Source organism: Serinus canaria, chromosome 3 (genome assembly GCF_022539315.1).
Source record: "Serinus canaria isolate serCan28SL12 chromosome 3, serCan2020, whole genome shotgun sequence".
Classification (NCBI taxonomy): Eukaryota; Metazoa; Chordata; class Aves; order Passeriformes; family Fringillidae; genus Serinus; species Serinus canaria.
The window spans coordinates 96,242,373-96,255,010 of NC_066316.1; the positions used below are offsets into that span (position 1 = coordinate 96,242,373).

General features: G+C 46.2%; 1 protein-coding gene across 1 annotated transcript; it reads left to right on the forward strand.

The window, feature by feature from the left end:
* The first annotated feature begins 8,711 nt into the window (after positions 1-8,711).
* SOX11 (SRY-box transcription factor 11) lies at positions 8,712-11,611 on the forward strand. The gene has a single exon (XM_050973039.1). The coding sequence runs from the start codon at positions 8,754-8,756 to the stop codon at positions 9,963-9,965; it is 1,212 nt and encodes a 403-aa protein (XP_050828996.1). The 5' UTR covers positions 8,712-8,753; the 3' UTR covers positions 9,966-11,611.
* The last annotated feature ends 1,027 nt before the right edge of the window (positions 11,612-12,638 follow it).

The following is a 12,638-nucleotide window of genomic DNA, read 5'->3' on the forward strand; positions in this document are numbered from 1 at the left end:
TTGTATGCAAGAACTGGATTCAGGCCATGCTGACACAAGCCAATCAGTTTTCTATACTTGCAAGATCCTGTAATGAAATGCCTGATTTGATGAAGTTAGAGGCGTTATGATATTTTCATCATTGTGTAATAAAGCATCAGGAAACCTTCAAGCCTCCAATGTTATTGAATATCCTGGTGGTGCTCATATTAACAGTGCACAGTTTGCAATGTAAGGGAAGGAGGAGGGAGGAGGACAGACAGTTTGGGCTTTGGTTTAAGGTGAACAATCTTCCCCAAATTAATTTGTTCTCCATCCTTAAGTGATTGGTACAGGCAGGGTTTTGCATGTGCCTCAGATCTCCTAGCATATCCATAAATAAGAAATAGTGGATAGAATAAGTAGATGTTTCTCATTTTCATTACAAAGCAAAGGCTATTAGGGGGAAGATTATGCTTGGGTTTTTTCAGTTACCTGGTTTTGGTGAATATTTAGTAATATTATTTTAGGAACTGAAAAAACACAAAGTTATTTTCATAGTAACTAATAATGTGCATTAATATGCATATACATTTCTAATAGAGTAATAACCAAATTTATAATAAACTAATAAAAATATAAAATTAAATCCTGTATTAACTGAAGTGCTAATTGCCCAGAGTCACATTCAGTATCTTTAATTCATTCCTGTGAATTCAGTGGGGCTTTGTGTAAAAATAAACAGCATTTCTATGTGCCTTCATTTAGCTACTGTGCCTTAGTTTAGCTACTGTACCATTTCTTTTAACTGCTAATATTATTTATAACTAGGAGGTTGGTTTGTTTGTTTTCCATTTAAAAAAAATGAGTAATGAAACATTTGTTAAATTTATTTCTTTTTAAAACAATGGCAATACAAAGATTTACATGGACATAACAAAACAAGGGCATAAAGAGCTTTATAAAGAACTTCATATAACATTTTTCTCTAAATTTATACAACCAATAGGAATATTATGTGGTTTGCTTCTTTATTCAATAATTAAGTTCTAATTTCCATTTCCACTGTACAGCTGTTGCACTTCTTTCACTTGGATTTTGCCTGCACAAGCCCAGGCTCCAGCACGAACAGTCTGGAGGGAGAAGTCAGGGCAGCCCAAAAAGCCCATCCCAGCTTCTCCAAGCCAAGCTCCAAAGCCAGGCACAAGTGGCTCAGACAGGAGCACAGTCAGGGCACTGGAGGATGTGCTGACTCCATGCCCCAAGTGGCTCCTCTCAGGGGCTAAGGAGCCTCACAGCTCTCTGGAAGGAGGTTAGTTGTTTTAAATTCACACATTAAACTTACTTGCATCAATTTTTCAGCAGAAACAAGTAAACATTTCCACCAGGCACACGTGGGAGAGCACAGCCCAAACCCCTGAGCTGGGTCCTGCTGGGGACTCCCTGCTGGTCTGAGAGGACAGGTCACACTATGGCAATGCCCTTGGGCATACTCCATTTTCTGATTAGGAAATGGCACAGGACTTAGGTTGCATTTAGGGCACGGCCTTCTAAGCAAAACCCCTGCAGATTTTTGCAGGATCCTGCTCACTGTGTGAGTCCTGCAAATTAAGATCTCTCAGGCATATGCCTCAGAGTGGCTTTTCACTTACTCTCTAATGGCGTATCCAATGGCCAGTGAGGAACAGACCCAAATCCAGCGAGCACGTGGGACATGGGACTTGCTAAGTGTCCTTCCTGCAGGAGGTCATGTTGCTGCCTCCTTCATGACAGCAGACCCAAAGAAAACACCCTGTGTCCATTTTACAGCTTCCAATGTTATTTGGCTGTCACTGAGGGCTAGGCCAGCTGCAGCCCTCCACTGCTCTTCAGGAGGAAGGAACAGCTAAATGATAAATCTCTGTGTCCATGTCTATTCAACTGTGCACATGCCTTCTATCTCTAATGGGTATATTGGTGTGATGCCTTATAAATACGTTGTTATGCATTTTTATTACATCCTTGCTAAATTCCCACATTCTAAAGAGCCTGATGGACTTAAAAGAGTTCCTTCTCCTCTCCCACCCAAAACAGTAAGCAAATCCATTGCAATAAGTATGATTATCATTCTAGACTTCATGAAGAGAAGCTTTAGGCATATTGTATAAATTAAGTACATGATGTAATAAATCCTATATGAGTTGTAAATATTCTGCAACTAAGCAGGTTAACTGGCACACAAGTGTGAAATATTACACAGTGTGACCTAAGAGACTACCCAAGGGTACTGACAAATACTTTACAACATCAAATTACCCATATTAAGCAAACTGGCTCTGCAGTTTAGCCAGAAAGGGTCTGTAATTGGTTCAGGGTAAAACACTTTTTCCTAAGAGACCTGCTTAAACACTGTGGATTTCCATGTCTATAGGCCAGCAATGGAAATGGATAGCATTATGAATAAACTCTGTCACTTTGAATTGTTCTGATTTTTGTGGAAGATTTCATATCAATCAAAATAAAACATGCTAAAAATAAGTGTTTTCCATTTAATTTCATATAACTGGTGGCTGAATAATTAATATTAAGATAAAATTGTTTTAAATTTACACAATAAACTTACTTGCATCAATTTTTCAGCAGAAACAAGTAAACATTTCCATTTAAACAAGCCTAGAAACAGTAATTTCTTATATCAAATATCTGTAATATAATCTCTTACGGGGTTCTCTCCATGTTTTTTCAAGCATGATTTTCAGACACTTTTAATAAGAGACACATCTCTTCTAAATTGTTCTTCTGCCCTAAAGTGATTTGATAAAAATGGCATGGGGGACTCTGGATTCATTATCACACTGATTTTTCTACCCAATGAGCTCAGTTTGCAAGTAAATTTCTAACTGCCAGCTGCACAAACTCAGCCTGAGTCCTGGACCCCTTCCATCTCATGCATCACCACCAGTAATAAATGTCCTATATGCCAGAATATGCCCTCCATGGCATCTGTGCAATCCCAGTGCCATCCATGAATGTGCACAGGTGTTGCTTGGGGCAGACGTTCAAATCAATAGGGTTACACACAAGTGGCTGAGGAAATTGTCTCCAAGCAAAACTACCAGAACTACAATGATCTGTGGGATGGAAGGGACCCTGCCTGACTCACAGAGCCAGGATTAATCTCACAACCAATAAGAAAAGTATTCGTCCCGAAAACAAAAATCTGAAAGGGGTGCAATGTACATGGAACAGCCCAACACTATTTTTATGCTGCTTCCCAGAGCATGAAACGGTTTTGAATGTACATGTTGCTCAAATATATTTGGGATAATTTGTTTAATTAAATAGTACATTTGATTTTTTTTAAAAGATGAGCTTTCCAATTAAGATATTACAAAAAATCAGTAAGTGATGTATCTTGGTATCTTTAAACACCTTGTTGTGTAAGATCAGTATGTCAGGGCTGAGAGGAAATGGCCTGTCCATGTTGTCCCCTTAAAACAGCACTGTCATCCAACAATGACTTAGGGGAGGGTGTTGGAGCAACAACTACTGCAGGATGCCAGACCTGGACTCACCACTAGCTGCAAGAACAGGACTGCTTTCTGCTCCAATTTTAAGTCCTGGATTATTTCAACCCAGGTACACAATCACTTTGTCTCTAGATGTCTTTGCTGATCCTGTGTTAACTAACAGTGAGCAATGTTTCTAGGGCTACCTACAGGCAGCGGGCAGTTCAAAATCAGTACTTGTGTCACAGCTCTGTTGGGTGGCCAGGGGCAGAGCTGGCCACTGGATGATGAGTAAGTGGAATATGTAGGTCTGGCAGGAGCTGAGTTAGGAGGAGCTGCTTCTGCTCCCACTACCAATGTCTCTGGGCTCCAGCTGGACTACTCCAGCAGCAGAGGACCACACTGCCTGAGAAGATGCCACACTTTGTGCTGAGAAGCCAGGAAACCACCCTCAGACTGCCCTCACCAAAGTGGCATCTGATACACATACCTCTGACAAAATAGCAGTTTTTTGCAAACAAAATCAAAGTGAAATATGTCTGGATACCTTTGTCTGCATTTAGTTTCTAACTGGATGTAATTCTTTTCTAATTTATGGTTAAACTAGTTTATCCTCTCAAATGATAACTCTTTTTAGTTAAATGAGTCCATTTTACCTCTACCTCTGAAGTTTGGTTGTGACACCTGTCAGCTCTGGGCACTTTGTTTTCATTTCCAAAACAAAGACTTTTTGTGAACCAGCCTTACACAATCCAAGAGGAGCATGAATACCATGATGAAAAGAGAGGAGAGGATGCCATTTTCCTAGCAATGACAAGAAGCTGGCTTTTCCATGTGAATTATCAGCTTAATATAAAAACACTAAGGCAGAGAAGATTTATCAAATCTTAAAAAGCACAGCCTGTGTGTCTTTTCACTATTTTACCATGTTTAGCTAGCATGAAGTAAGGCTACAGCTTATTTTTTTCCTCATGAATGCAAGACTCAAGGAATTTACGTTTATTCCAGGGAAGATCTCTAGGAAATGTGTCTGTGAACTAACCTTGGGTGTGACCCCTCCATTCAGAATTCATCCTATGTTTTCTATTAAAACAAAACCCTCTTGACACTGTAATTCTCTCTTCTTCCATTCTAAATCCACAGCTTGTGACTGAAACCACTTCCCACACCTTGCAGAAGGTGCGTAACTCCGGCTTTCCCACACATTCCCCAGGCAAAGTCATTTTGGGCTCTCCAGGCAAAAATCTGCAGCACAATTCAGAACAAGCAAGAAATAAATAGCCAAAAGAACACTGTACTCATAGTACTATTTATCATCAGAGTTAGCACAGTAAAAATCTTGGCTTTCAGTTTACTCAAATTTAACACAGAAAGCAGGCACTGTAAGGAGAGGGAATATCTTCCACTTTTGTAAAACACTGTTTCTTCAACAACAAACCTTTTTTTGCTCATATTTGATTCCTGTTTGGTAGTCAAAATCTTGTAAGGACTGCATAAAGTCAGTCTCTTAAAACCATGCCTCACTTCACCTTTCTAAGCACTGATGGGGGTACATGTAGGCACACTGGGCCACATGCAAAGGACTTGTATTCCTGCATGAAGAGTTTCCTGCTGCTTCAGGCCTCTGCAGGCACCTCACCAGCTTCCTGCAGGGGACACCTCAGTGCTTCCACTGCCATTCCCATGCCTCGGGTCACCCAGAATAACACACCTCCCCAGCTAGAGTACTGGGAAACCCAGTGTAGATGCAGACCCACAAAAACAGACTCCATTCAAGGAGAAAGCATTAAGCTCTTTAGTGGATCCTGTTTTACCTGGCTTTTCCCCCACTTTCTGGGGTAGCCCAGCCTCCTATTGACCTACATAATGGGAAGATGATTATTCATTTGAATTTCAAAAGAACGAGTAGTGGGCTGTTAGCTCTAACTGCTGCACTCTAATAGGAATATACATGCACACATACAATTATTGAACTGCTTTTAGAACATAAAATTATTTAATTTTAACAGTAATATCTACTTATTCATGTACATGTTTAATCAGATTTCTAAAATCCACGAGAATTTTTTTGTTTTATAGAGTGTGGCTATTATTTGTCAGTCTGTTTTCAGCTTCATTATCTTCCTAGCTCTACCCTTAAAATACAACAAAAAACAACCAAAACATAAAGTGAATAAGCATGAGAAAACAGTAATGTTTATATTTAACATATCACTTTTGAGGAAAAATTGAAATGCTGCCAAGACACTCAGAAAATGAGATATAACACAAAATTAGAAAAATGGGATTTATGAAAATTATGTGATGCCCATAGCATTAATACACATCTTCACAGGGACACACACGAAGAAGTGGAAATATCCCAGATGTCTGGTGTAATGACAGTGGATTCAAATGACAACAAAGCTTTATTAAAAATGATCTCGCCTGATCTTACTGTGTTAAATGTCAGATTCGGTCACCCTGGCATATTGAGTCCCAATCTTGTCAATATTGATTATATGCCTTCCATTGCAATGGAGTGAAAATTTTCCAAAATAGTTTATGGTTTTTGTAAAATGATTTGAAAAAAAAATAGCAGTACTTTGTGAAAATTCATTGATTTTATTCACTTCACCGGAAATAAAGATTCAATTTGCATTTCATCAGCTTGAATTTTATGCAACTATATGACATAATGAAATCTCCTGCAAAGGCCAACAACAGATTAAAACTTTTTGACACTTTTCATTTCACAAAACTACACCATTATTTCTATCTGGATTTAAAATGCATGTAAAACTGCAGAATCTCTCACTAGGTATTTGAACACTGGTACTTACAGAGGAATACCAAGAAACAGGGTTAGGTGAGACACTGGTATTCTGCTGTCAACCTAGTGACGGTCCTAGCAGTATCAGAGCTGCCTTCCCCGAGGCAGTCAGGCACCTACACCCGAGACTCCTGCCCACGTCATCATTACAAGAAACACCCTCTCAATTTTTACAAAATCCTGCTGACCCAGAAGGCTCTACAGTGTGCCCAGCCTGAGCGAATCCTCACCCAGATGGAGCAGGAAGTGCCAAACTCGCAGTCCTCTGGGCAGGAATGCCCTGCGCTGCCAACAGCCCTCCCCGGAGAGACCACAGCTGACCGCAGCTGCGACAGGAACTCAGGCACTCCCTCCCAGAGGTACTGCACCCTCTTCTCATGTGGTTTCTCTAAATTTTAACATTTTATGACAGGTTGAGGAGCCTGCCAGTCAAATTTTCCATTTTATCCCTTGTGTCTTCAAGGACAGAGATTATTATGGAGCTAGATTGTACCACGAAGTGCAGTCAGAGGAAAAGAGAGAGGTGGCAACAAGCCTCAGAGCAGAAATCATGGCTGGGCACAGTCATGGAGAGGTAGAGCACTATTTTTCAAAATCCATCTTTACAATGAAGTAACTGAACCTTCTTCAGCTATGCCCTTTTCCTTCCCTCCACTCTGTACACTCAGCTGGGGTCGGGCAAGGAAGGTGACATAACAAGATGTATCTGCCTCAAATGTATCCTTCAAGCTCCACCTGACTCCTGAAAAGCCCAGCTGAGACCTGGCAGCCCTAACCTGCCCCTACAGCTAAAAGAGGTGTGTGACGTTTCCAGTTTTTTGGTTTTGTTCCTGTAACAGCTCTGGCCACTCTGCAGCCCTATGATATCAGAGTCACATCATCCAAACACAGCAATTTTGTTGTAGTCTGAGGAAAATGAACCACTGGGATAATTAGAGGATGATGTACCAGGGGACCTACTGTCCCATTAGCACCAGTTCACAGGATGTGCTCAGGCAGAGGAGAGGCTGTGCTCATTCCTCTCACTGCCATTATGTCCTTATAGAGACAGCAACCATCACAAAACTTATTAAACTTTCCCTTTTCTAATAACTGCAAACGGTAGCTGGAAAAGCACAAAGGAGCACATAAAACAGTATGTGAACTCATTTCCAGCATACTTTCTGCAATTAAAATGACCACAGGTACGTAGACCACGGTCAACCTTTGGATTTCAGACATTCTGTGATAAAGTAAAACAAGGGATTATCCGGATACGTGTATCCACTACAGTGTCCTGAATAACTTGGTGCTTCCAAGAAAACAAGCACACAAACAAACAAACAAACAAACAGAAAATCATCACGGTTTGATGCTTTCTGTATATTTTCAAGCTGTACTTTGGGGAAGGTGCCTTTATCTTCTGCTTACAGCAGAAGATAAAGGCACGCAAGTGCCTCCAGGTGGGTGCGACGATTCTCACGTCCCTCTGGCGGGCAGCCCGCGCCTCCCCGGGGACAAGGGGACCTCCCCCACCGCGGTCACCGCCGACCAGCGGGCTGGAGCCACCGAGGCACCATCCGCATCCGCAGGGAAGCGGGAGCGCACCAGGCTCTACCCTGCTTTCCCCCAGCCCCGTTCTTTACCGAAACAAGCCCTGGGAGGATAGGGAACCGAAGCTCCTCCGGGGGTTCAGGGGAGCAGCCCCGCGGCGGAGGAGAAGGCGGCCATGTGCGGAGCACGGAGCCCGCCATGCCCGCCGAGACCCGCCCGCACCCGCGGCGGGGCGGCTCCGCTCCCGGGGGTGCCGCCGCAGGAGCTGCGGCCGAGCCGCTGCGGCGGCCGCGGAGCGCCAGCGCCCCCTGCCGCCCGCACCGAGCCACGCGGGGCTCCGCAACCTCCGGAGGAAGAGAGACACGGGGGAGCCGCTCCACACCGCCCCGCCCCGTCCCGTCCCGTTCTGCACCGCTACGCGCCCGGCGGCGGGGGCCAGCGGACGAAGCCCCCCACGGCGGCACTGCCGACCCCCGGGCGCAGGGCTGGGCCGGGCCGGAGCCGCTCCGCCGAAAGCCGGGGAGCGCCGGCGGCGGCGGCGCCTCCTCCCCGCGCGGGGGTGTGTCAGCGCCCGGCGAGGGGGGCGTGGCGACGGGCGGCGCCGAGCGGCGCCATTGGCCGGAGGCGGCAGTGATGTCACCCATATGAGGCGCTGATAACGCGCGAGGCGCGGAGCCGGGAGTTTCGCAGAACGGGCAGCGCGCGCAGGGCGGGCGGCGGCGCGAGGCCGGGGACGGGCACAGCGCGCGCCCAGCGCACCAGCCCAGCCGCGCCCGACCCGGCCCGGCCCCACCGCCGGCGCTGCGGTGCGGGAGGCACAGCCACAGCGCCCGCCCGGCCCCGCCTCGCTGCGCGGCGCACACGGGAGCTCGCAGCAGGGGCAAGGTGCGGCGGTGGGAGGGGGCGGCGGCGGAGCGGCTTTGTTGGCTCGGAGGGGAGCGGCGCCTCGGCGAGAGCCCACCATGGTGCAGCAGGCGGAGAGTACGGAGGCGGAGAGCAACCTGCCCCGGGAAGCGATGGACACCGAAGAGGGCGAGTTCATGGCTTGCAGCCCCGTCGCTTTAGACGAGAGCGACCCGGACTGGTGCAAAACGGCGTCGGGGCACATAAAGAGACCGATGAACGCGTTCATGGTGTGGTCTAAGATCGAGCGGAGAAAAATCATGGAGCAGTCCCCGGACATGCACAACGCGGAGATCTCCAAGCGCCTGGGCAAGCGGTGGAAAATGCTGAAGGACAGCGAGAAGATCCCTTTCATCCGGGAGGCGGAGAGGCTGCGGCTCAAGCACATGGCCGATTACCCCGACTACAAGTACCGTCCCAGGAAAAAGCCCAAAATGGACCCGTCGGCCAAGCCCAACGCCAGCCAAAGTCCCGAGAAAAACGCGCCCGCCAGCAGCGGCGGCAGCAAGAGCGCCAAGAGCTCCAGCAAGAAGTGCAGCAAGCTGAAAGCCTCCTCCGGCTCCTCGCCTCCCAAGCCGGGAGCCAAAGCCGCCCATCACGGGGACTACGCGGGAGACGAGTACGTCTTCGGCACCCTGAAAGTGAGCAGTAAGACGGTCAAGTGCGTCTTCATGGACGAGGAGGAGGATGAGGAGGAGGACGAGGACGAGCTGCAGCTGCGAATCAAGCAGGAGGCGGAGGAGGAGGACGAGGATGAGGAGCCGGGGCCGCAGCAGCTGCGGCGGTACAACGTGGCCAAAGTGCCGGCCAGCCCCACCTTGAGCTCCTCGGCGGAGTCCACCGAGGGGGCCAGCCTGTACGAGGAGGTGCGGGGCGGCGCCGCGGCGGCGGGCGGCGGCAGCAGACTCTACTACAGCTTCAAGAACATCACCAAGCAGGGCCCGCCGCCGCCGCAGCAGCCGCCCGGTCTCTCCCCGGCCTCCTCCCGGTCCATCTCCACCTCGTCGGCGGGCAGCGAGGAGGCGGACGACCTGCTCTTCGACCTCAGCCTCAACTTCTCCCAGCACGGCCACGCCGCCGCCGAGCTGGGGGCGGGCGCCGCCGGCGGCAACCTCTCTCTCTCGCTGGTGGACAAGGACCTGGACTCCTTCAGCGAGGGCAGCCTTGGCTCCCACTTCGAATTCCCCGACTACTGTACCCCGGAGCTGAGCGAGATGATCGCGGGCGACTGGCTGGAAGCGAACTTCTCCGACCTGGTGTTCACGTACTGAGCGGGGGCGGCGGCCAGGGCGGACGGCGAGAGCGGCGGAGCTGGAGCGGCGCGTCGCCGGCGATGATGATGATCATGATAATGATTAAAAAAAATAAGTCTTGTTTTCTTTAAAAAAAAAAAAAATCTCGAAGTTAGTTCCGAGCCCGGGAGTTGTGATTTTTTTTTTAATTTTTTTTGTGTTTTTTTTTAATTTTTATTATGTTTGGTGATCGCAACAACAACAGCAAAGGCAAATGGGACTGGGGGAAAAATGATACAGAAGGCGCTGTTTGAAGCTTGTCGGTCTCTGATTGAAGTCTGGAAGATGGTCTGCAAAGAAGTCTTTTGGCAGCACAACTGTTACTCAAGGGGGTTTGTGGATTTTTAATTTTTTTTCCCGTGAGAGATCTTAACGAACTGTTATGATTTTATTTTTTTTTTTCCGAAAGGGACCATTGCAACTTTTTTTGGAGGGAGAAAACTGATGTCTTCTATGCATCCGATTCTTAACAAAGCTGCAGGGAGCTTGAAAAAATGCAGACTGTACAAACGCTTACAAATAACTGAACTGACTTAAGATCAGAGTTTACTTTTCAGATCAAATTGTTTATGGTTTTACAAATGTGATTTCTACTTGCCAACTTTTTTTTTTTTGTAACTTGTTCCCTTATACCTCCTTGATTGAATACCAGACAGCCTAGACCTCAGTACAAAAAGGTATTGAAACATTTTTGATACATAACAGACCTCAGTCTTTTTTAAAAATTAATATATTTTCAGGCGTATTTTTGTACAGTGAAAAGGGAACATTCTTGCTGTGTTTTTTCAGTAAGACTTTTCAGGCACTTCTTCCCTTTTATTTTCTTTGTTTTTCTCTGTTTTTAGCATGCAAGTTTGTTGGTACGTTACGTCCTGGTTTTAAAAGGATTAAAATTTTAAAAAATAATCCTTGCATCTAAAGGCCTTGTGGTTTAAAAAAAAAAAGAAACAAACACTTTTTTTGTACAGCTATAGTTCAGATTTGTTCAATATTTGTAGGTAAAGATTTATTGAAAATGGTGATATAGACCTCAGAGCTGTTATCTTAGTTTAAAAGATTGTATATGTACTGTACTATAGTAGGATTTTATGTATCTCATACGCTGTGATATGTGGATGGGGCCCCAGATGGAAGGTATGAAACTGGATTCTCGATTTTAGCAAAAAAAAAAAAAAAAGAAAAAAGGCACATAGTTTAAAAAGTTTCTCATGTTGTGCAATATAATCTAAAGTACAGACCATCTGCATATTTTGTAGCAAAATGATGGCAAAAGCAGACTTGTGCACTGTCAACATCATAGCCTGTTTTTTTTTTTTTTTTTTAATGCTGAAAGTCTGTATCTTTACAATTTTAATAAATCAGCTGGAACTGATAGAAACTCGTATCGCAATTAGTGTCTGTAGCAGTAACGCTGGAGATGCCGTGTTGTCGCCCTGGCCCGCGGAGGAGCGGTAGCTGTAGGATGTAGTGCATGATCAGAGCTAGGGGGGGAGGAGAGTCAGGACTGCTTATTTTCCTTTTTTTTTTTTCCTCCTCTAGTCGCCTTTTTCCCACCGGCTTTGCTCCGCGGGGCCGGGGTTTGCTTGCTGCTTACCCGGGGCCGCTCTGGGCAGCGGCAGGCTGGCTGGCCCCGGGCATTTTCGGCTCCGCCGGCGGGGAGCGAGCCCCGCTCGGGGCGGCCTCGCAGCCGCTCTCCGGGCGGGGGGCGCGGCGGGGCCGGCTGCCCGCTCCCAGCGCTGCCGGCAAGGCGACTCTCCCCGCTCTGCATGCTCCCGGTCTTCTCCCCGCTGGGCTTTTTCCACCCCCTCTCCCGTTTGTGATGAGTAACCTGGGCCAGACTCGAGGTGGAGATGCTGAGGGTAGCGGTGCTGCATCTCCTCCGCCCCGGGCAGCGCTCGGCCCGCCGGGGTGGCCCCGGCCTCTCCGGAGAGCCGCCCGCCGCTCCGGGCAGGCAGGGTAGGGCAGGGGAAGGGGTACGAGCTTCGGCTGTAGGTAAGCAGACTTTGTCAGTGTGCTTTTTTTTTTTTTTTTTTTTTTGACTTTAGCAGCCATCGGATTTCAGTTGAGTGCTCTGAAATAGCTGCTGATGGCAATAAACAGACTCACGAGGTGGAAGTTTGTTTCTCAAGAAGTTTACTTTTTTATCTGATAGGCATTGGTAAATTATTACTACTTTTTTTTTTTTTTTTCTCCGCTAATTAATGATCCAGCTGTTTACAGGGACAATTCACTGTGCTGGTATTTTGGTGGCAACCACTGCTACAGGCTTTCAGACTTGCTGAAATGAAAATCCTGCATACGCATTTGTAAGGCATAATAAAACATAACATTAAAACCTGCATGCATGTTATGTTTAATCAAAGACAACTCTTAGGCATTTAAGTGGTGAGATATCTTACTTTAGGTTAGTTAAACTGGTAGTAAAATGATTAATATAATCTGATCTCTTTCTAATAATAATAATAATAATAAAACACTCATGATTCTAAATAAAAGTTGTTTGGCCTAAATCTTTGCTATCAGAAAAGAGATAGAGCATATCTGGGAACTCAAATTTATGTCTTGCATTGTGATAATTCTTTATGAGAAACTGTGTTTTAAAACAAACTTAATTACAATATACAAGATATCCTTGGCAATGGATAGTCCTCA

Bases quoted from the DNA above. Each gene is read 5' to 3' on its own strand.
- SOX11 (XM_050973039.1), top strand. From the start codon at position 8,754: ATGGTGCAGCAGGCGGAGAGTACGGAGGCGGAGAGCAACCTGCCCCGG.